Raw genomic sequence first — 25,065 nt, 5'->3', positions numbered from 1 at the left:
TGTAAAGAATCCAGTTTATTTTTTGCAAGATTGATGCTGATGATAATCCTCAAACTGGTCAATCTGAAGGAACTGGAATCAAGCTAGTGATTTAATATGGAGAAAGTGATTTGAAAGTGCCTTATCCCTTATTAATGTGTTTATGCTAATTTAATATGAAAACTTCACACACCTATTGGTGTGATAAAACAATCTTTTAATTCTAAATATTTGGAAAAAAATTAATGCTAACCAAATGGTGACTACTGAATATGACTCATTTAATCATTTGGATGGCTGTGTAAGGACAGTGCTACTGTATCTGAGGCAGAGCGTCAGAGTGAGTGTAGGATGTCTGGTGAAAACTTGATAAATATGGGTGGGTGGAACATAAGGTGGTTTTAATGGGAAATGTTTAGAGTAGGTTTAGGGTTGGAGTGCAGATAGCCAGGTAGACAGCCAAATCCAGCCTCCAGGAACATTCTGTCTGGTCTCCTCCAGCATAGCTTCTGATCCCAAGGAATTCCAAATACATATTAGTCATTTCCCCCAAAGTGCAGATCTTGGCAAAGGGGTCTTTAAATTTCTCTCCAGTAGTGTGAACAGCAAAGGGGTGCTGGAAACTGTAGCTCTGTGATAAATAAACTCTTGTTTCCAGGATTCTTTGGGGGAAGGTAAAAGGTGTTTCCGTGTGCTGCTCTGGTTTGCCAGAAGTGGCTTAAGTCACGCTGGCCACATGACCTGGAAGCTGTACGCCAGCTCCCTCGGCCAGTAAAGCGGGATGAGCAGCGCAACCCCAGAGTCGGTCACAACTGGACCTAATGGTCAGGGGTCCCTTTACCTTTACCTTTATCACACATAGTGGGCATAATGTTTGAAATCTAATGTCTATTAGTTTCTGTACCAGGCAGATGGCATCGAAATGGAGACACTGAGAGTGGTATCACTACTGCTTTCCTGCCATATACAGACCAACGATGAACTCCTGGGACCCCTAAACATGGCTGATTGCTGACCTGGGGGCCAGCAGCATTGCCCATCAAATGCTCACATCACAAATGCCAGAAATAAGGTTACAGCCAAGGCTTGCCTTACTGAACAAATAAACAAACGAGAGATGAGGAACCTGTGGTCCTCCAGATGTTGAACTCCAACTTCACTCTACTCCAGCCATCCGGGGGTTCTCAATTCCTGGAATAAAGGAAGGGTAGATAATTAGATGGACATAGGTTAAGGGAAGATGAATTCTGTTTAAATAAACTTATCATCATCATTTTATTTGTATGCTGCATTTCCACAGTTAAAACAATGCTCAAGGCAGCTTACAATATGAAAAGATTTACATAATTACAAATATAGCAAAGTAGTCATAAAAATAAATAGAACATATTAAAAACTACATAACCAAACTGAACCATTTCCACATAAAGATACAAAGAGTTAATATCAGTAATATCAGTTAATATCATTAACAACAGCAAAAACTCCCAACCAAACTTCCCCCCAAATACCCCAGTCCTTGCTAGGCAGCAGCCACAGCTGCAGTCCTTATGAGGCCTGTCAGGCCCTGCCCAAGGCCAGAAAACATGTGTATGACAAGGGCTTCAGTTCCAAATCAATCCTGCAGTGGAGGGAGTATAGATGTCTTCTGGCAAAGAGTATACGCAGTTGAGGTCTGAATGCATGGTTTGAATAGTGCTCCAAAGAACTTAGATGTTAGTACAGTGGTACCTTGGGTTAAGAACTTAATTCGTTCCGGAGGTCCGTTCTTAACCTGAAACTGTTCTTAACCTGAAGCACCACTTTAGCTAATGGGGCCTCCCATTGCCGCCGCGCCGCTGGAGCATGATTTCTGTTCTCATCCTGAAGCAAAGTTCTTAACCTAAAGCACTATTTCTGGGTTAGTGGAGTTTGTAACCTGAAGCGTACAGTGGTGCCCCGCAAGACGAATGCTTCGCAAGACGGAAAACTTGCTAGACGAAAGAGTTTTCCGTTTAGGAGGTGCTTCGCAAAACGGATCTCCTATGGGCTTGCTTCGCAAGACAATGTCTTGCGAGGTCCTGCTGGTTCCCCCCCTTTCCCCCCCCTTTTCTAAGCCGCTTATCAGATGATCCGATCAGCAGATAAGCCGCTAAAAGCAGCTAAAACCCGCTAATAGCGCTAAGCCGCTTATCAGCTGATCCGATCAGCAGATAAGCCGCTAATAGCGCTGATAGCGCTAAGCCTATTATCGGCTGATCCGATCAGCAGATAAGCCGCTAAAAGCCTCTAATAGCGCTAATCCGCTAATCCTTCAATGGGCTTGCTTCGCAAGACGAAAAAAACCGCTAGACGAAGAGAATCACAGAACGGATTCTTTTCGTCTTGCGAGGCACCACTGTATGTAAAACGAGGTACCACTGTATCAGCAATTATTACCTTCAGGGGAAAGGGCTTTTGCCAGTTGCATGCACATTCACACACCAAAATAGGCAAACATTAGCTCAGGAAAGATGGGTGGAAATGTTAAAAACAATGTTGACTTCAACAGCAGAGAACACAAAGGTATTTAAGGGTGCAGCGCAGGAGTGCCAGCTTGGCCCTGTGACCATGGTTGCCCAGGGCCGTGGGTGCCATGCAACGTGAATGGCCCCGACACCAAAATTTGTGGGTGCCCAACCCTTCATAGGGAATATTGTGGGTGCTTGGACACCCAGAGCCCCAGGGAGTTGGTATCTATGGTGCAGCCCTATATTACTCGTTTCCTAAGGCAGAAGATGGTAACTTGCAGCCTGTGTTTGACCTCACCTCACCAAAAACCCACAAAGCCATTTTGTGGCTGTGTTGGACATGTTATTGTTTTCTAGCAGCAGGTGGTGCTATTGAGTCCCATAAGGATGCTGGTGAGAGCAGAAAGGTTCCAGCTCTCCACCATCTCCTTCAAAGCCAACTGGGGCAGGCATGGATTGAGAGAATGTGTTGTAGGCTGCACACCTGAAACTACATTGTCCTCATTCTCAGCATCAGTAATTGAAACTGACTTCACAAAATCAACACAATGGTGCATTAGACACCATACGCCTCTGCAGGAACTTTGGGGAGGGAGGTCTGGGGCAAAGTAAAACATTGAAAAGACACAGCATATTTCTCACCAAAAACTGAGAGTGCATGCCAGAGGAGGCTAAAGTGGTTTAAGTCTATTTTGACCTTTGACCACTATTTAAGCATGTAGCAGTTTTAAGAATGCTTTGCAGGGCAATCTAAGTCAAATCTAATCAGAGGATTAAGTCCTATGGGGTTTACTCCCAGGTAAGTGGACTAAAGATTGCAGCTGTAGAGGTGAACATTTCCGTGATCAGGAAGCACTCATCTATCCTCCCTTCCCCTGCAAAATAAAAAAGGAGGAAAAATAATTGCCAGTTGACATTAAGAATATTTCACCAATCTTCATTTAGACCTGAGGATTAATATAGGCAGTCTATGTGTCCTAACAGCCTGAAATAATATTAGTGTACCTTAAACTAGGGATGTGGGTGGCACTGTGGTCTAAACCACTGAGCCTAGGGCTTGCCGATCAGAAAGTCTGCGGTTTGAATCCCCGTGACGGGGTGAGCTCCCATTGCTCGGTCCCTGCTCCTACCAACCTAGCAGTTCAAAAGCACGCCCAAAAAAGTGCAAGTAGATAAATAGGTACCGCTCCAGCAGGAAGGTAAACGGCGTTTCCGTGTGCTGCTCTGGTTCGCCAGAAGTGGCTTAGTCATGCTGGCCACATGACCTGGAAGCTGTACGCCGGCTCCCTTGGCCAGTAAAGCGAGATGAGTGCCACAACCCCAGAGTCATCCATGACTGGACCTAACGGTCAGGAGTCCCTTTACCCTTTTCTTCCTTAAATTAGGGATGGACAAACAAATTTATTTCTGATCTGTGTCAGTTTTTCATGTGCTCATTCATAAGTTTGTTCTACTCTGTATCTGCATCAATCTGCATATTTTAAAAAACCACACAAAAATTCAATATCTTTTTTCCTTAGATTATGGAAATACTGGATTTTGTACATATTTTATCCTAAACAATTTTGAATACAGATGTTGGTGTTCTTTTCTTTAGCCGAGAACTATAATGCAAAATTCAAATTAGTGCAAAAACTGAAGGAAAGCTACATATGATCTATATGGTAGTGCAGAATAACCAAAGACAACTATTAAGCATCCCTGCCTTAAGCATATGTACATGATTTGTAAACGTGTGACAAGTCTTCCTGCTTATCTCTGCACAGGAACAATGATTTTTAAAAGAAACCGTTCCACTGAGTACAAATATGGCAATCGGATTCCCTCTGTTCTCGTGAAAGCTATAAACTTATTTTTAAAGACATCTGACATTTTGAAGAACGGGACAGATACTGCAGAGGAGGAGCAGTACATGGTGTCATAGGATAGCAGCTGTTTCTGATCTTCTGACAGTTGGCTAATTAATAAAATACAACTAAAAATTGCTCAGTAAGAAAAATGGTTGCAGAGACCATTTAGTGGCAGTTGTACTAATGCAGTAAGATCATCTTGTGCTGAATTTTAAATGGCATAAATGGATGGTCCTCAGCCTATTCACTCAAATGATGCTTCACCTTTCTACATATCACAAATTATGGCCTATTTTCTTCTGTTACCAGAGATGGGAGCGGGCATGAGAGACTGGGGGAGAAGGAGGCAGATCTGCAGCTGCTTACTAGGGCAATGCATGCATAGTGGGGTGGCAAGAATGGTTGCAGCATGGCACAATGGCAGAGTCAATCCAAAGTTCCCACTGGTGCAACCATGAAGTTCTGGCCTTGCAGTTACCCTATGCACTAAGCAGCAACACTGCTGCCTAGAGGGCAGCAGCATGGCACCACCTTAAAGAAAGGAAACTGAATCAGGCTGGTCAGTATAGATCACAGAGAAACTAAGGATGGATGTGAACCTGAAAGATTCAGGACCATCTGCAAGCTGATGTTTAAGAGGGATAAATAATAAGTGAGTGATTTCACCATAGTTACAGACCATTTTAAGTTTCATTATTTTTGATATTAAATCTATTTGTTATGTATTTATTGTGTTTATATACCACCCTTCATTATATTAGACTCCAGGACACTGCACAACATAAAATCTATTCAATAAACATAAAAGAATGATAACATCCTATGAAGCTCATAAAAAGGTAAAGGTAAAGGACCCCTGACAGTTAAGTCCAGTCGCGAATGACTCTGGAGTTGCGATGCTCATCTTGCTTTACTGGCTGAGGGAGCCAACGTTTGTCTGCAGACAGTTTTTCCGGGACATGTGGCCAACATGACTAAGCCGCTTCCGGTGCAACCAAACACCGAAACCAGAGCAGCACACAGAAACACCGTTTACCTTCCTGCCAGAGCGATACCTATTTATCTACTTGCACTTTGACGTGCTTTCGAACTGCTAGGTTGGCAGGAGCTGGGACCGAGCAACAGGAGCTCACCCCGTCACAGGGATTTGAACCGCCGACCTTCCGATCGGCAAGCCCTAGGCTCAGTGGTTTAGACCACAGCACCACCCTTGTCCCATGAAGCTCATAGGCCACACCAATCTGGAAGCTGGAACTTGATAGTTCTCTTCTTGCTTAAGAGAGACAGACACAGGAAACGTCTGCCTCCACCCAGACACAATTAATTACAGTGCCACCTAGTAACTAAATGATATAATGACACTATCTACACAGATCAAATGAGCAGATTAAAACTGATTTGCTCTTATTGGATCAGTTGAAATACCTGGGAAATTAAAAAAATGTTTCAAAAATAAACAATAGCAATGTTGGTAACTGGCAAACTTCTTTGGGAAGGTCAGTCTGCATCAGCATTGGAATTGTTCTGAGATCATAGAATCATAGAATCATAGAGTTGGAAGAGACCACAAGGGCCATCAAGTCCAACCCCCTGCCAAGCAGGAAACACCATCAGAGCACTCCTGACATATGGTTGTCAAGCCTCTGCTTAAAGACCTCCAAAGTAGGAGAATCCACCACACTCCTTGGCAGCAAATTCCACTGTTGAACAGCTCTTACTGTCAGGAAGTTCTTCCTAATGTTTAGGTGGAATCTTCTTTCTTGTAGTTTGGATCCATTACTCCGTGTCCGCTTCTCTGGAGCAGCAGAAAACAACCTTTCTCCCTCCTCTATGTGACATCCTTTTATATATTTGAACATGGCTATCATATCACCCCTTAACCTCCTCTTCTCCAGGCTAAACATGTCCAGCTCCCTTAGCCGTTCCTCATAAGGCATCGTTTCCAGGCCTTTGACCATTTTGGTTGCCCTCCTCTGGACACGTTCCAGTTTGTCAGTGTCCTTCTTGAATTGTGGTGCCCAGATGTTTTACTTGTTTTAGCATTTCTGTTTTTGTCACCCTGGGCTCCTGTGGGAGGAAGGGTAGAATATAAATTTAATTATTAATATTTTTTAAAATAATTTATTTAACCAAAGCAGCCTCAACCCAAACCAAGCATATATACTCATATGAAAGATATGTAGAGGTTTTGTAAAGATACAGCAAGGAATAATACAATAATTTATAAATTTAGTATGAGAGCAGCTTTGCCCAGATCTCCCTTTCTGAATATTCACTTTGACTTTGACCTGCCAACTACTTTCCCTGGAAAGGAGTTGTGTGCCTTGTTCTATGCTGTTTTCTAAAACGTCTTAAAACTGTTTTGTTAAAACTTCTTCTGCATGAACCTGATTTCCATTAAAATTATATATACTGCCTGTAACCTGATTTGTAATCAAACATTATCCAATTAAAAATTGTATATAGTCCAAATTACATAAACTGCATAATGCTTGCTTCGATCAAGCTTTCCTTGTTCTATAATAATTGTGATGTTATGCAGATGTACTAATAATGACCTGCTAAGGCTGCAGTCGTTGCTACACTTACCTGGAAGTAAACCTCACTAACCTCAGTGATACTCAGTTCTGGGTAGATGTGCATAGAATTGCACTGTAAATGTTGTTTCACCTATTATTCTTAATCACTTTCATGAATAACAGATGACACAGTCTATTAATCCAAGCCGTGTTTCATCCTTTTTACATAATATGGATAACCATCTGGTTTTTCCCCTTGCAGACAGCTCCTCTGATTCAGAATTAAACTGATCACTGTGACTTTTCCTTCTCTTTTAGGAACCAATCCTTCATGATACTGTCATCTTGCAAAGGAAATTAGTGTCATAGAGATATTCATCTCCTAAACAATAAATAATATAACTGGATGCCTAAAATAAATAATGGGCTGGAATCTGGAAGAGGCCTAAGAAACCAAAGCTCACTTCAAACAAGATGAGAGTACTGTGGGAGGGTGATTCACCTATGGCGTTGGTGTTCAACTAATTCTGGATGGGGAAGCACTCCCTTTTAAGGATCAAGTTTATGGCTTCAGCATATTTCTAGATGCAGATCTGTGTATAGAGACTAAGCTATTGTCTACAGCATGAAGTATCTTTACCATCTTTGGAATGCTTGCCAACTTTGCACCATTCTGGAAGAAGGTGGTCTAGTCATAGTCACTCCTGCTTTGCTAACTAATTCAGACTTTTGCATTTGCATACTATTGCATTGTGTGGTATAGGTGCTGTCCTTGAAAAGTGTTCAGAAACTTAATGGGCAAGACTTCTGACTGCAGCTTTATGTTGCGATTTCATGTCAGCAATACTGAACGAGTGTCCTCCATTTGTTTCTATGGGCAATTCAAGGTGTTGGTTTTTACCTTTAAGGCTGAACCACCAAGCTAAAGGCTTATAAACCTGCCCATTAAGATCAGCAAGTAAACTCTTCCCCACTGTCAGGTGGGTGACTACTAAAGGGAGTTTTTCTGCTTTGTTTTTCTCTCCCAAGAAAAGTTTTGCCTGATGCCATCAGATTTGTCATTTATTTTATTTTTAATTCATAAAATTCATATAAAAGTATGTATAGAAAATGTAAAGAAAAGCCTCACAGTGGTTTACAAAACCTAAGCAATGGAATGACCATCCTCCCCCCCCCCATCTTTTAATCAACCATATGGCTTTAATGTACCTTTATGATCGGTTTATTTTATTCCCTGCCGCCCTTTTGCTTTACAATGTATATTGTTTTATTGTGCTTGTTTTTAAAAACTAAGTCACTTTGTGGATATTTTTAAAAGCTAGAAATATGGGAATAGATGGAATACAGTATCAGCCTGTGAAGCACATGTGGGGAACCTTTGGCTCTCCAGATGCCGATGAACTATGAATCCCCTCAGTTCCAGCAAGCATGGACAATGGCTACAGTAAAGCCAAAAATTTAGTATCTAGGCTAGGGTGGCATGCAGCCCTTGAGACCTTCACTGGCAGCCCTTGGCAATATCTGATGCCCCCGCAGCCCTCACACCACCACCTTCCCAAACCTAACTCTCCAATCTCTCTTTCTCATGAGAGCTGATGATATTAGTCCACACAGAAAGGAAAAGTGACACATGTATTAGCTTTCCCCTTTCTGATTCCCATATCCTGTTCTTTCCTCATGTTCTTTTTGATTTTCAGATGTGATGTGACAGAGGAAATTAACCAAAATGATTTGTGATCAGCATTTCTACTTGTGTACAGCATACACAGGATCAGGCAGTAGGATCCCAGCATCACTACCAGCCCTCATGTTTTAAGTAGAGTCGAACTGCAAAGGTGTTCAAGGCTATGATAAGCGATCTATGTTAAATGATCTTTATTATGTACTCCGAGAGAGAGATGGCTGCCACAATGGGACCAAATCCACCAAAATATGAAGTATACAAAAGCCCTTACATCACTAGTTTTGTAGTGTAAAATATGAAAGCTTGTGATTGCCTTTAAGGATTGAATAGAGGAAATGAATCCTAGGAGTCATATAATAATACCAAAATTTGCTGATCCAGCTCCAAATTTGCCCCTGTTCTTCTGCTATACCCATCCCATTGAAATGGAATTTATTCTTGCTAATGTTATATTTCTACTGTGAGGCAGCAGCATCTAACAGTTATATATCCATCTGCACTCAGTGTTCTGAAAGCTTCTGCTTATATCCTCCTACTCCTATCCTGCTAAAAATATATCTTTCAAAAACATGTGGTGTGGTGTTTTTTCTTACACCATATTAACTTGTATTCATATGCTACACTTGCAGCTCACCCAAAACAGCCATTAGATTTATTAAAGCATCTTACTGGATGATCTTTCTATGATCTTCCTATCATAGATGATTACAAGCTACTAGCTGAATTAAAAATCATATTGTCATATATATTTTGGCTGGTTTTTCGCTTGCAACTACAGCTTGACACATAGGCTTATGCAGTGTAGGCTGGACCTGGTGGAAATCATAGTGAGACTGATTAGGCCTGCGCATACCTGCCTTGGCAACTGCCTTCATGGTAGAATCTACTGATCTCTGAAGAATGGACTTTCATTCTGGAGAGCTGGGTTTTCATTCATGGCTCTGTTTGTGCCTGGGTCAGGGTCAGGAACCTCAGGATTGAGGGCTGAAAGTGGCCCTCAGGACTCATCTCAATCCACACATCTGCATCCCTAGGTTTTGCAAACAAAAAGGGCAGAGAAGTCTTCTCTCAACCATTTGTCTGCACTGGCATCAGAATTTTTTTTAGTAAAAACAACCAGGTCTTACCATACCTAAAGATTAGCAGCATGAAATCTGATGAACTGGGCTCTATTTCATGCTACAATAAACCTATGAATTTTTCATTTCTTTTCCTTGCAGAAACTAATATGACCACTCTTTGGCATATATTTTCTGTTTTGAGTTTCAGGAGCTGCCAGGAATTGAAGAACTTGCTTGGGACCAAAATTATGCAGTTGGGTATGTTTACCCTAAAGTTATGGCTCTACTAGTCAGATTAACAGCAGCCCGAAGCTCTGGAAAGTATCACACAAATGGATTTGAGGATCAAGTTTTGTAACCCTAACTGAATTCCAGTGTAACCCAGGGTAGTTAAACGTCCCAAAGCAAAGCCCATTTTTTGTGTTTGAAGGAGGCCACCTGTCATCTCTTGATCAATTTTTGTATGGGCCATTTCTTTAAAACCTTTTTCAAACTGACTGGGGAAAAGACCTCAATAGCAAAGATCAATATATGGGGGGGGGGTTGGGAGGGAGCTATCTCATGCACTCTCTGTCTCTAATATAAGCATTTAAACCTGCATCAATAGATCAGTTTGGGTTGGGTTTTTTATAATTAAAACAAACCCAGGCTAGGTCTAAAAGCACCTGTCAGCCAGGTAAAATTCAACTGGCTACCTTAGGATCTGCTTTTGATTTGTTTACTTTTTGTATGTGGAGAGGAAACCTTGAACAGCTAGTGGCTGAAGCCTGGCGACGTTTACTGCTATGTGACCATGAACATCTCCTAGGAAGCTGGAGTTCATAGAATCTGAAAAGTTGGAAGGGGCCCCAAGGGTCATCTAGTCCAACGCCCTGCAATGCAGGAATCACAACTAAAGCATCCATGACAGGTGGCCACCCAACCTCTGTTGAAAAACTTCCAAGGAAGGAGAGTCCACCACATCTCATGGGAATCTGTTCCACGGCGGAACAGCTCATAAAGGTTTTTCCGAATGTTTAGCCGGAAACTCCTTTCTTGCAACTTGAAGCCGTTGGTTCGAGCCCTGCCCTCCAGAGAAGGAGAAAACAAGCTTGCTCCCTCCTCCATGTGACAGCTCTTAAGATATCTGAAAACGGCTATCATATCTCCTCTGCGTCTCCTTTTTCCAGGTTAAACATACCCAGCTCCTTCAAGCTGCTCCTCATAAGGAGGCTTACGCTTCTACATATCACCGGCAAACACAAAAACAAACACGAAAAGTGCACCAGGAGGGCACTCCCTAGATCTGAACTGGGTTCTTGGCCACGATTATGGTGGTGATGATTTCGACCGGCCCAGCCTTCCTCTTAGTCACGCCTAGCCGGGCGGGGCCGGCGACGGAGCAGCCAACACAACCGCCTGCCACACAGAAGGAACGCTCGCTCTCTTATTTTTTTTTACCTCAGAGAGGACTAGGCGGCGACAGGGCGCCTGCGCGCGCCCCCTTCCCCGCCCCTCTTCAACCGCGCTAACCAATGGCAAGAGCGTGGGTGGGCGGGGCTGAGCTAATCGGGTCTCCCCCCCACACACACTCCGCCTGTTGTCACCGGGAAGGGGAGGGGGGGAGAAGGAACAGCTTCATCAGTCAGCGCGCGCAGTTGGGCGAGCGGTAGTAGCGCGTGCGGGAGGCGTTTGGCCTCTCCCATCCCACCCACCCCCTCCGCCCCCACCCCCCAATCCTCGGCCGCGCGCGCTGTGCAGAAGGCGCTCTGTCCTCCCCTCGGCCCGCTCCCGGCCATGGCCGCCGGCGAAGGGAGCGAAGAAGAGGTGCGAGTGCTGCAGACCCTCCGAGGGAAGATTTGTAAGTCGTCGCGGGAAGAGGGTCGTGGGGAGGGGGGCGGTCGAAGGGAACGGGCCCCCCCCCGCTTGTCTCTCTGTCCGTGTGGAAGGGCGGACACGGAAAAAGGCGAGATATTGGGACGGGGCGGCAAGGGGAAGGCAGAGCCGGAAGGAAGACGGCCTTTGCCTCGGGGCGGCCTCCCTGACTCACCCGCCGCCTCAGTCGTCCAGCCCCCGCTGTTGCCCGGGCTCCTTGGAGACGTTGCTGTGCCGCTTCCCTTACCTCAAGGGAGGGGAGGGCCGGCCTTCCTCCCTCCAGGCGGGGTGGGGGTGGGGGGAGGTGGTTCCTACATGGAGGTGCAGAGTCTCCTGTGGGATGCGCACACCTGTGGGCGGCCGTGGTGAGGGAAAGAAAGAGAAAAGCTGAGGGTGGGTTGGGTTGGGGGGGTGTTGGCGGAAGCGAGAGACAAAAGCATACAGGCCGCTTCCAGAAGGGGGGCTTTGCTGGGTAGGCGGTGGGGCGTGGGCACGGCGACGCTGTTATAGTAGCAAAAAACCCCAAAACTCAAACGGATAGAGCATCCGTGCAAAGGGGAATAGTGATAGTGTGAACTGGGCATCTTGCACTGCAGCGAGCACAAGCCACTGTCTTCCACTCCTTGCGTTGGTTGGGCGAAACGACCTCAGCCCTCCTGGCCTCCTAAGTTACCTCACTTGACAGAGAGACACCCGCCTGCCCTGTGCTCCCAATCCTGGTTTCCCGTGGGTCTCTGAGTGCAAGGGTTTGTAAATGTCTGCTTGTTGGGATTGCATTTTATATTTTTAGGTGTGCATGCTACATATTTTAAGCTGCATGCCTCATTTATTGTTACTTATTAAATTTGTTGGTCTCATTACCCCAAAGTGACTTGCAGCTTAAGGCGAGTTATGTGTGAAAAAGCCCTTGGAAATAAGTCATCCTAGTTAATAGCTGGTATTTGGATGATACTTCATAAGGCACATATTTCATCTCAATATTTTGAAAGCTTTTATAATACTCAGGCCATGACAATATTAAGGACATAAACTGAATTTTGTGTAAAGGAGGTTGGTGTAGTATTCCCCCACCCCCACCAATAGCAGTAGCAAACTGGCTTGTGGTACCAAGACTAATAAAGCTTCCAGGGACTTAAGTCCAGTTTGTCAAAGGTAGCCCACAGAAGCTTATGCCATAGTAAAATTTTTGGTGCCACAAGACTTGGTAGTTTTTGCTACGACAGAATAAAATGGCTTTTTTTCTTGGATTTTTTTTAAGGATGTGGAAAGCAAGGACAGAATAAAGTTTATAGAGTGTATGAGGCATAAAAAGCAATAATAGAAATTCATTCTGTAAGACACGTTCGCTGGGACAGATGGACCTGGCAGATAGAAGAATATTTGCAGTATAAGGGAATAGGATATGAAGTTATTGGAGCATTTAAAGGGTTGGTTTCTGAAGAAGCAGGTTGCAGGTCCAAACATATTTGCTAGATGAAGTAGGGAAGAGAGCAGAAATAGCATCATGCTAGATAGTTACCTGGTATTTAATCAGGAATGTACTGTGGTCAACAATATCCTAAAGGGAGTTGAAACCTAGCCATGGTAATTGTGTGCTACGTGGGTGATGTGAAAGCAATCTACAGTTCCTGGCACATATTCTAGGGATCTGTTCTTCCTGTGTGTGTTTGCAAGGCCTTGTCATGCTGAAGTAGTACTGCACACCTGAAGTCCCAAGTGTAGTTTTGATGGAAGTTTGGTGATGGCACCAGTGACACTTTGGTTCTCTAATCCATGTTATGATAGGGTAGAAATAGCAAGCATGAGAGGTGCTTGTAAGTGTGTAAGCTAGTAGACTGGGCTGTACCTAGCAAAATAGTTGGGGAAGTGCATTCCTTGCAGCTAGGGGAAGATGTAATAACTTCATGGGGAAGGCCTGGCTTTAGCTGAAATGGAAAATATTTAGTTTTGAGAGCCATTAGACATTACTTGAAAAAAGTGACATCCTTAGAAGTTACACTCTGCATTCAATCTTTTAAAGGTATTTCATCTTGTCAGAAAAATGCAACACATGGGATTCTTGTGAAATGTGATGTAGGGGGAAGCTTGTACAGGATGTTTTGAAGTAGTCGCTAGAACTCTTTTGGATACCTTGATGGGATTGTGGGGTAATAGGATCCATGTTAGCCAGACCAAATGTGGCAAAGAAAATTTTAAACTTGAAGGCAGAAAACCTTCTGATAAATTATAAGGGGCAAGAAAATGATAATGTTATGGGGCTGACGTAGATTTTAGGGCAGCTAGGACAAACAGGATGTAGTGGTTTTCCGATGGTGGGAGGGATCGAAGTACATTCATGTAAGTCAAACGTAACCCACTTCCTTTCTCACGCCTTTATTCAGTCTTGTAGAGAATGACTTGCAGCATGCTTAGCTTCCATTTTGATACGGAACTAGATTTCATAATGTTTCAGTAGAACAGCATTGACGAGAGAAGCATTCTTATGAGGTTAAATGTGCATATTCAGCATCAAATCAACTCTCAGATTAACGACCCATAATTTTTTGTAGAAAAAATATTTTCTGTGAAAATTTATATTTTGAAAGATTCCTTGTGTTAAAAATAGCATATGCTACTTGATTTTGTTTTATGTTTTTTAATAAAAAAACCCCATTTATTAAACTATTATATTATCACCCTTTCGAACAGTTGCCTTAGAAATTTTAAATTGATGAATCTAATTAAAGTTCAGTACATTTGCATCTTAAGAGACGTGGGTGGCGCTGTGGTCTAAACCACAGAGCCTAGGGCTTGCCAATCAGAAGGTCGGTGGTTCGAATCCCCACAATGGAGTGAGCTCCCATTGCTTGGTCCCTGCTCCTGCCAACCTAGCAGTTTGAAAGCACGTCAAAGTTCAAGTAGATAAATAGGAATCGCTTCAGCGGGAAGGTAAATGGCGTTTCCGTGCGCTGCTCTGGTTCGCCAGAAGCGGCTTAGTCATGCTGGCCACATGACCCGGAAGCTGTACACCGGCTCACTTGGCCAATAAAGTGAGATAAGTGCCGCTAAAGCGAGATAAGCGCCGCAACCCCAGAGTCATCCGTGACTGGACCTAATGGTTAGGAGTCCCTTTACCTTTACCTTACATTTGCATCTTACTAAAATCTCTGCCATCTTTACAAATATTGAAGGAACTTATTTATAAATAAATAAATATCATTACCTGTCATTAAAGGGAACTGCCATCTTTTAATATTTCTTATTTCCTATTGCAGTAATGCAGCAGAAGCAAAATAATCTAAAATAGATGGACCTTCACACACTTGATTAATCAGTTAAAGCTCTGGTTGACTGATTTATTGTTTGGCAATTGAAGCAAGGGGTAATAATTACATGAATGCTACAAAGCACATTTTAATGCCATTGTTGCATTTCATTCTGCATGCTTATTTTGATAAACGGAAGCATTGCAGTTCATACTTGTGAAGTAGGTACCGGTATTTGGAAATATGACACAGACATTTCAGGCATCTATAGTACATTGGTTTATCAAGGCATCTATAATGGGCAGCTGGCCACAAGCATACCTAACATCCTAGTGCCTTACACTTACTTTTTAATTTTACCTTTTGTTACCTGATGTGGTTATATTTAGTATTTTATAAGTGCTTTTACTAATTGATCAAAGCACTTAACACATATTATCTGAATTCTTAACAACATCTCTGTATAATACATCAGTTTTATTCCAAAATTTGGGATGAAAATGAAAATGGCTGAAGTTGAGAGAGATTAGCTTGTGTAATGTGCAATTTTATGAACACTTAAATTGAGAGTAAATCCTACTGATCTCAGTGGCAGTTGAATGCAGTGGCATATCCATAGGATGGGGCTGTGTGGCTAAGCTAAGATAGGAAGCCCCTGGCTGAAAATGTGTAGCTAATTTTATTTGCCAATACATTCTGTACTTTAACAGCTGTTTGCTATGGCAAATTAGCTTTGAGTTAAATGATTAAGCCTATTATTATCATCATTATTTGTTAATTTATATAACACATATATGCTAAAATGCCCACTTCACATGCATACCCATCTTCTTTTAAGAGAAAACTAGCAGTGTTCCCCATGGGAATTTGTTTGACCATGGAAAGTACCGGTAGTATCTACAGCAATTAAAAGTGATAGTGATGTGTTTCAAAAATTTAACAAAGAAAAGAAGGGCCTGGTCCACATGATATACTTCAGAACTAGGAAATGCAGGTACATACCTGCATGTGTGTTTCTTTTCTCACCCCCTCACCCCAGAACACAACACTTGAGCGTTTATGCTGATCTTAGACTAGCAACTAGTGTGGAGGTGCAGAAAGGCTTTCTTGTGCTAATGAAGCAGTTTCCTCCAACTGCCAAAATGTCTTCTTCCAACTGCCAAATTGCTGTGTGTACTACAGGCAAGAGTAACTAGCACACTTGGCTGACCGCAATTTGGAACAGCAGAGGAAGCATGCCCAGCTGCATCAGTGTACAAGTGGAATATATTGCATATCAAGGGAGGCTTGCACACATGTAGGTTATGTGATCTCTAGGCCATGCTGATTTTCACACTTTGTATCCATAGCATATTGCATTTTAAATCTTGGACTCTGTCTGCCTCCTCTCCCTTACGTGTATTGATAGTATGTGCTATATAGTGTCTTGAGGGCTAGAGATAGTTTTGAACAGTTACAATTAATAATTTTATGTAAAATGATGGTTTTCATCCTCGTTCCTTCAGGGAGCTCTCTCTATGTTAGCTTGTTTTCCAAGGGATTCCAGTGCGTTGCAGAGAAATTCAGGGCTTGTTTTATAGTAGGAATGGGGACTACCTCTCCCCATATGAACCAATCTGGACACTGCAGTCATCATCTGAGGGCTTTACTTGAGTGCCTCCTCCATGAGAGGAACAGAGGGTGGCAACACGAGAAGCCTTTTCTGCGATGGCTTCCTGCTTGTGGAATGCTTTCCTCAGGGAGATTTGCCTGGCACCTTTATTACTTACCATGAGGTGGTGCCAGACAAAAACTTTGGCTGATCATCATTCTATGGCCTTTTAAATGTGTTTGTGGGAGGGAGGTTATTGATTTTTGTGTTTTCATTTTGTACTCTTATGTTGTGAATACCCTGTGATCTTCAGATAAAGGGCGTTATACAGTGCAAGTTTAATAAGTAAATAAAAAAGGAATAAAACCTGTGGCCCTTCAGATGTTGCTGGACTCTATTCAGCCCCAGCCAGCTTAGCCAATATTTAGGGATGATGGAAGCTCAGTTCACAGTATCTGGAGAATCAGGTGTTTCCCATTCCTGCTCTAGAGGTTGCACCCAGTTTATGTAAGACAGTCATCAAATCTGTTAGGTTTCCCTGTTGCCCAACTTGAATTGAGAGTATGATCTCAAATACACTCAGTACTCTGTTGCAGCTGCACTTTGCAAAGGAAGTTTGTCCACCATTACTGGTTATTTTATTGAAAATGCTGGATAAACTAGGCTTTTCCAGTTTGAAAAACCAGTAATATAAAATGGTTTACTGTGCCATACTAATCCTTGAAATCACTTAGTAAATGGAAATCAGCAAACCTTTGTGTTTAGGCCAATTCTATGTTAGTTCTAGGTCTTTAACAATGAAGGAGTAGTCACTTGGAAAAGCTGATTGCTTGATTGCTTGGAACTGGTAGGAAATTTGCAGACAAAGGTCAGTGCCATAAAGCAGTGTTTTTCAACATTTTTTGGGCAAAGGCACACTTGTTTCATGAAAAAAATCACGAGGCACACCACCATGGTGTGCGGAGAGGGAGATGTCAGAGCCCCGCTGCTCTCTATGGGGAATCGGATGAGAGCGGACCGCCTGTCCGCTCTCATCCGATCCCATCCGATATGATCCCCACCCAGGATGGATGGAAAATAGGGTGGACACAGTCCGGTGCCCGCCTAGTGGGCGAAAATTTGACTTTAAAAAAAATTTTTTTTTTGAATTTTTCCATTTTTCCCACGGCACACCAGGCAACATCTCGCGGCACACTAGTGTGCCGCGGAACAGTGGTTGAAAAACACTGCCATAAAGTACTAACACATTGGTGTTGAGATTTCATAAGTGTACTTACCTAAATGTACTTTATTTTGCAATATGCTGCTGTAGAAATAAGGCTCTAAGATGGGGTGAGAAGTATGGCCAGCAGAGGTCTCAACTTGAATAAATTAATTGGGGGGGCTGTCCCACATAATAATAAGACGCACCATTTGAATGGTGATGCCCATCAGCTTGGAGGGTGGCCCCCTCAAATATTTTATTGGGGGGTTGATGGGACCTCAGGCCCCTAGGAGTTGGCTCCTATTATGGCCAGTGAATCAAATTGGGTGGGCCTCATTTTCCCCATCCCTGCTTTAAAATGTATGTTTGAGTTTGGACAGCTCTGTTCAAACAGAATGATATCCTTAGAAGCACCAATAAGGGTAGTGGTAGATGTAATTTATCTTTAAGGAAAATTGATATTCCTGACTGCTTTCAAAATGATGATACTTTGTTTAATTTTATAAGGAAATTAGAACATTCTCCGGGCAAAGTCTTAAACTAACTAGACTAACTTTATTCTAAGTATTGTGTATTTTGCTTAGAGCAGGGAGGAAGTTACATTGTGTTAATATTTTGGTAACAAGTACTATGACTTTTCAATGTGATAGTAACTCAAAAGTCTGGTTGTTCACTTGATATAGTTCAAACAATTTTTTTCCAGGGTAAACATAATAACTTTATAATGGACTACTAAATACAAAATGTGTTTGTTGAAAAAATACTAGACTCTGTTTGTGTTATGACTTGTGGCCATATTGCTTTCAGTTGCAATCATTAACCAGCCATGTCAGGCTTAACCGGTTACCCAGATGGAATTCGAAGGAAAGTGCAAGTGTTGCAGGAAGTGATGCTAATAAAGCCTTCACTTTTAAGTCAGTAGTGACCCTGTTCTTATCAGGTGATGCTATTCTAGAGGAAGTGGCTTCTGCCTTTTAAAGGACAAAGCCAAGGTCCTGGCTATGATGAAATATTGTATTCAATTTCCGTTTTTAATACCCAAACTTCCTTTTCTTCTTTTGTGCTTCTTTTGGTCACTTAATTCAGACAAGGATGCATTACAGAGTGTGTAATATTTTGTTGCTTTCCATTCTGAATTACAACTCCATACTTTGGCTATAGACAACCTTGTAATTTTTTTCTCCATGTTTGTTCAAAACGAATTTAATCTTGTCACTAGGTCAAGCCAAAAACTTAGTGCCATACTCTGGACAAAACAAGATGAGAGACTGCTTTTGTACAATCAATTTGGATCAAGAAGAGGTTTTTCGCACTCAGGTAGTAGAGAAATGTTTAAGGTAAGAGCTTTATCACAATGGCAGGCTTAGCTAGGATGAGAATATATCTTTGATTAAAATGGAATATTAACCAGTCCCTTAACATGTAAAAAAAATCAGCTGGTCTGTAATCTTATCCGCCCCCCATTGCTTGTCCATTTTGGCTTAGTTTCTGATTTTTTTATGTATGGGTTACAGAAACAACTTAAAAAATTAAACATTAATAATGCTGTGGAAGAGTGACTGTGTTCAGATGTAATGCCGAACCATGCCTTAGTGTTAGAAGAATGAGACCTGGTGGCCCTCAAGCTCAGAAACTCTCTCTTCTGCCATGGCTCCAAGAAGACAAAGTTTCTTTTTCTGTTTTGGATTAACTGTGGCTAGCAATGTTCCACACAAACTATGGCTAATCTTAATTACTGCTAGCTGAAACAAGCGAATAATGTATAGTTGGAAGTTGGTCTATTTCAATGAACTCCTCTGTGATCATACAGAGTGGGGGAACACACCGGCCCAAAGCTTTCTTCTAAGGCCTGTTTTCATAATGTTACTTTGTTTAGTTTCTCATCTGAAGAAGGACTTGGAACACTGCTCCAAACTAGACTAAACTTGCAAAACTTTTAAGTTCTTTAGCAGTATGGGGAAAAATATGAATAACAATAGTCAGGGCTAATTGTGACAACCTGTGGTGTTTACATGATAACTTCTTGAAATGACCCCATGGATAATTGTAACTCGACAACTTAGTAGTATGTGTTATTCCTGCACGCACATTTTTTCCCTGTGGAAGGTTATGAATTAATTCATTCTAGTGTTACCACCTTCATGCATGAAAGGGTTTATCTTCAGAAAATTATGTGAACAGCACTGACATTGATTTTGACAATCTTCTCCTACTTTTATTGTAATTCCTTCTGTGAACTGGAGATATATTGAATATATTTTGTGTAGGCTCTCTAAATATAAAACCTGATACAAAAGATAAAATTTGAGCTAAAATATAGGGTATATCCCTATATATGTTGTGCTATACCCATTGCAAATGGTTACCGTTCAGTTTCTGAGCTCAGTTCAACATGCTGGTTTTCTCTAAAAACCCTTCATTGATTATGACTGGGGTACTAAAAGAGTTATCTACCTATATGTGTGTACCTGTCTTAAGAACTTCAGTTGATCTTCCTGAACCAAACCAACTCCCAGAGGAATGGGAATCCCAGTAGTGGTGCCCCATTAATGGAATGTTCTCAGAGAGGTCCGCCTGGCACACCTACTTAATTGTCCTTCCAGTGCTAACTTTTTCTACACATCTGTTTGGCAGAAGCCACTTCCAGAGAGAGGGCTTACAAGCAAACATTGCACACAGGAGGCAGAGGGTATAAAGAAGAGCTACTGAATTTAACTTTCTTGTCCTCCAGTCAGGCTCCAATCATAATGAAATTTAGCATGATTAAGTGACAAAATAATTACATTATCTTTTGGTTGCATTTCTTGAGTAAAAACAACAATGAAACACTTACTGATCTGAAAACAAGATAGTTTATTATCTTTTTGTACTTCTAGAACAGGTTTGTTTGTTTTTTGCGAGCATGTGATCATTATTCTTAGGGCATCAAATAGCAATTTATTTGTGTAGAAAAAAGAAGATTAATTTTTTTGAAGCTGTTAAGAATTCTGATGTAAGTATCTAAGTGGTGACATGTGTTAAAGATTTAGGCTTGGACCTAAATTTTTGCTCTGTGGAAGGAAAATTGCACTCACATAAATGGTCCTTTATTCAAAAACGTAGAACCTGTTCTTATGTGAGCCTTGTGGTGGTTCTCCTCCAAGAGACTGGCTAGGACAACTTTAGCTTAGTTTCAGCATTATTGTACACACTGGGCCCTGAAGCCAAAGTTAAAGCAGAACTTACCCTTACATTTTGAATGCATTGGCTGTAAACTTGTAAGGAAACATTTTTTTAAAAAAATGATCCACAAACTGAATAATGTAAACAAGAAAATTCCATCAGATAATGTGGCTGGTGTGAATATAAATAATAGAAAACAAAGCCTTTTGATTTCTTAGGTTTACATAAAATGCTAGTACCTATTGACTTCCTAAAGACATTTCACCATTTATTTATCCATTCATTTATTTACTTGAAAATTTGTATCTTGCGCTTCCATTGCATTCTGATTGCTCAGAGAGACTTGACAACAAACCAAAATAAATCAGTGCTGTAGACTCTCAGCCAAGCACTATTACCATATTATTTTTGGCCACTTCTGCCCAGTGTTTCCAGGGTTTTTTTTATCAGCTCCTGAAAACGTACGTGTTTAGGCGAGCCTACCTATTATTATTATTATTATTATTTATTAGTCGCATGTATTAAGTTTGTATGCTGCCCTTAATTCGTAGATTTCAGGGCGGTTCACAACATAAAAATACAAAATAAAAAACCACACAAAATCTGTAATAAAAACAAAAGCAAACCAATAACCCCCTTCCCTTGTGTAAACATGTCATATATTTTAACATCTAATTGTATTTTATTATGGGATTTGTTTGTGTGGGTGTATAAACATGACTCTTGAAAATGCTTTGCACTGTTTAGCATTTTGGGAGAAATAACGACCGTATTGGCCTGAATATAAGCCTCACTTTTTCCCCAAATTCCTACCATGAAAAGTTAAAGTGTGGCTTATATTTGTGACCTTGCAGTGTGCAGCCAGGAGCGTGGGGCAAACAGTACCAGGAGTGTGGCAGAGCAGCGCCTGCCCTGCACATAGTCCCCCATCCTTTCCCCCAAGGCTGGGAAGTGAAAGAGAGAGGAAGCGGAAAGGCTGCCGGCAGTGCAGCGTGGCTCCCCCCACCAAGTATGCAGCCAGAAGCAGTGAGGAATGGAGCGGCATATATTCAGGAATTCCCCCTCCCCCCATTTTAAAGGTGCGGCTTATATTCGGGCCAATACGGTAATTCCTTGCAAGAGGCTTACATTCAAGAGGAGAATCCAGTTATAAAAATTACATAAAATAGGATTCTACAGCAAGTTATAATGGTGATGAAACATTGTAAAATATTCAGTTACTTTGCTAAGAACCTGTTTGATTTCTTTCCCCAGCCCATTTTTTGGAGAAGAGTTCTACTTTGAAATACCAAGGACATTCCAGTGTTTATCATTTTATATTTATGAGAAAAGTGTTTTACAGAGGGATCTGCGTATAGGTAAGTATAGAATCATAGAATTGTTGGGTTGAAAGGGATCACAAGGGTCATCTAGGCCAACCCCCTGCAGTGCAGAAATCTTTTGCCCAACATGGGGCTTGAATCTGCGACACTGAGATGAAGCATCTCATATTCTGTTGACTAAGCTATAAATTGAAGTCAGGATGGTAGCCACCTAAGTCATAATCTGTGTAGACCCACTGAAATTGGTTTGTCGTGTCAACTCATTTCAGTGGGTCTACTTAGAGTTTGATTTAGTTTGATATGCCTCTTAATGTTCAGTGGTGGGTTTGTTTTATTAAAGGTAAAACTGTAGACAGGTATCTTATTATTTTCAAATGTATGTGTTTATTTTTATGGATTGTATCCAATGATGGCATTAGGCAAACACATTCACATAAAGTAGGACAACCAGTTTTCACTGATCTTCCTACCTAATGCAATCCGCTGCATCATATCCTTTATTCTGGAGGGACCCCTCCAACCCTTGGGAGAAGTTGTACATTGTATAAGAGAATTAGTGAAAATCAGGGGTCAAGCTTTGCACAAGTGGAAGTTCTTACACTTGCCTTATGCCACCATTAATTGTAATTCAACACTTTACAGTGGAACCTCGGTTGTCGAACGTAATCGATTCCAGAAGACCGTTCGACTTCTGAGGCATGTTTGAAAATGGAAGCCGAGACGTTCGAAAACTGAGGTTCCACTGTATTACATAGTGTCTCTGGTAGTTTTCTCTCTAAATGATTGAGCAGACCAACGCCCACCCAGTAGCCATCAATCTTGCCACAACATGTGTTCCCAGTTGACCTACAGGCCCCACAGTGAAGTGTTTTCTCTTAAAGCGTTTTTCATTTAGTTTCAAATAGTGCCAATAAATACTCCCATCCCCAACACCTGCTGCTACTGGACTTCTTTGCTTAGGACACACTGTATGGTGATTATTTTAAAATTTTCTCTAGAGCAATGTTAGATGCTAAAATGAAAAATAGCATTTCTACCCAACACTGAATAACATGTACTGTCAAATAGGTAATTTTATTTCCCTCCTTTTAGGCAAAGTAGCTATCAAAAAAGAAGATTTGAGCAAATACTCTGGCAAGGAAACATGGTTTATGCTTCAGCCTGTTGATTCTAATTCAGAGGTTCAGGTAAAATTGAATAGATGTAAAAGTTAATGTATTGTGTCAATGAAAGTCTTTCTTCCCCACCCCCATGTTTATTTGTAATTTTACTTAAGATTCCCCATGCTGCATGAAATGAATGCAGTTTTTGTGCTGCATTGTTCCTAGTCCATCAGAAAAATGGCCTGTCTGCAATGTGTTCACAAAAATCAGTCTTAAAAACTAGCATGGGACAATTGAAACCTGGGCATGTATATCTTTAATTTCTTGTGTGCCAGTTTAAAATATTTCAGTTTAGAATTTATTTTCCTTCTCTTAGGGCACTTCAGAAGTTCTGAACGTGAATTAAATATATTTTATAAAAATAGCCTATAACATTTTTCAAACTACAGCAAATGTATGTATAGTTTAAAAATGCTCCATATTGTAAGACGTTCTGAATCTCTTCTGTGATTACAGAGTGGAGAGGGAAGTTATCTAGGAAGCCTGTGTGTGCCTCCTATTCCCTGGAATGGTGTGATTCACTAACTGTAGGCACCAAAGTTGAGTGGGGGTAATAGGGCTCGGCTATGTCCTGTGTAGATCCCTCAGTTACACTTTGTCTTGCTGCAAATCATTTCTGTTTTTCTGTACTCTTCCCAGAGAAGGCTACGGTACTTTACAGTCAGCGGGAGGGGTGAAGATGTGAAGGCTCAGGGGGGAGATGATTGGGGGTGGGCGGGGAACCACTGTTTCTTATTTTTTTCTTTTCATGGACCTTCACATCTTGGGGGTGGGCCCCCATTTCAATCCCTTTTCATAGTATAGTTGGAAAAGAAAATTCTAACTTATCAATGATGAAACAGTTTATAATTCTCTTTTGCAAATGTTGATTGTTTTCCTGTGCATGGTAATGTATCTGTGTATATTTATTTCTCTTTATCTGTGGTATATTGGAGGTGCTCTAATTCCAACTTAATTGTTTTAGAAATAGCGTATACAGCTCTTATGAAATAAGACAGCTGCTTCTTGATTAAACAGCAGTTTTAGTTGTCCTGTAAATAGTTTAGGTATATGTGAATCATGCAGTAATGTGTATGATAACAATGGCAAATGTACAGCTGAATGTTGGAATTTCCAAGTAAATATTTTGGGCTTGGTTACAGGCAAAGCAAACTACATGGCATTGTGACATAGGTGTCATGCTGGAGGAAATGTCCCTGCTAGATTAACCTCTAATAATAGACATTGCTCACCATTCCTGAGACATGCTGGGGTTTGCCTCAGTATATATGTGCATTGCAACATCTAAAGCAATATTTTGGTGATAATTAGATTGACAGAGAAGTCATGGAGGTTTGTTTGGAAAAATGGTATAGTAACTGTATACAATATGAATCTGGGATAGTACTGACACTAATCCAGAAAATGTATTCATTGTTTTGCTTTTTTCTGGACCCTCACCATACATGTTTATTTCCCCCCCTGAACTTTTCTTTTTAAAAAGAGTAGAAATTTGCTTGCACCAAATCATTTAATTATGCAGTGGCCCCACGGAATACATGTTTTCTGGCGATTACTCCTGTGTCAGTACAACAGTGTAAACATGGGCAGTGAAGCAGCTATATATTTTTTTAAGCTTGAGTATCAACCCAGTTTGGTAGAAAAAAGTGTGACCCACCAAGCTAGGCCTTTACAAGGCATGTTGACTTGACAAAGTTAAGCATGTGTTTAATTTTGACTGAATTGTGTGTCATTTTGCTGCCAGGAAGATTCCCCTATGTATTATGCTTGTCATTCATTGTGTTTTGCTTTCAGGGGAACTGTTTCAGACAACTGTCACTTGATAGCCTTCACAGGTTGAATACCTAAGCACTTTAGAAAGAATTTTTAGTACACTAATAGCAGTTAATTATAGAGGTGCTCAGTGTCTGAGTCCGGAAGTGTTCTGTCAGTGACTTTTTTA

The 25,065-nt window shown here is 41.4% G+C and overlaps 1 protein-coding gene and 2 long non-coding RNA genes across 3 annotated transcripts in view; 1 reads left to right on the top strand and 2 right to left on the bottom strand.

Moving 5' to 3' along the window:
* Positions 1-836: 836 nt before the first annotated feature.
* On the bottom strand, positions 837-5,849 carry LOC309533363. Its single transcript, XR_014220169.1, has 3 exons — positions 5,803-5,849; positions 3,111-3,343; positions 837-1,170 (listed from the first exon to the last, which is right to left on the bottom strand). It is a non-coding gene; the product is annotated as an uncharacterized lncRNA (long non-coding RNA).
* Positions 5,850-6,338: 489 nt separating this feature from the next.
* On the bottom strand, positions 6,339-11,003 carry LOC309533367. Its single transcript, XR_014220173.1, has 3 exons — positions 9,654-11,003; positions 9,375-9,551; positions 6,339-6,385 (listed from the first exon to the last, which is right to left on the bottom strand). It is a non-coding gene; the product is annotated as an uncharacterized lncRNA (long non-coding RNA).
* A 160-nt stretch (positions 11,004-11,163) lies between these two features.
* The window catches only part of RASA2 (RAS p21 protein activator 2), a 49,403-nt gene continuing 35,501 nt past the window's right edge, over positions 11,164-25,065 (top strand). Inside the window, exons 1-4 of the mRNA XM_082224163.1 lie at positions 11,164-11,422; positions 18,696-18,813; positions 21,893-21,996; positions 23,053-23,147. Of these exons, the coding sequence (XP_082080289.1) occupies positions 11,359-11,422; positions 18,696-18,813; positions 21,893-21,996; positions 23,053-23,147 (381 nt within the window). The 5' untranslated portion in view covers positions 11,164-11,358. The remainder of the gene's footprint in view (positions 11,423-18,695; positions 18,814-21,892; positions 21,997-23,052; positions 23,148-25,065) is intronic.

This window comes from Podarcis vaucheri, assembly GCF_965113315.1.
Source record: "Podarcis vaucheri genome assembly, chromosome: 5".
Classification (NCBI taxonomy): Eukaryota; Metazoa; Chordata; class Lepidosauria; order Squamata; family Lacertidae; genus Podarcis; species Podarcis vaucheri.
Note: the sequence above shows the minus strand (reverse complement) of the source record. Positions and strands in the feature narration are given on the sequence as shown.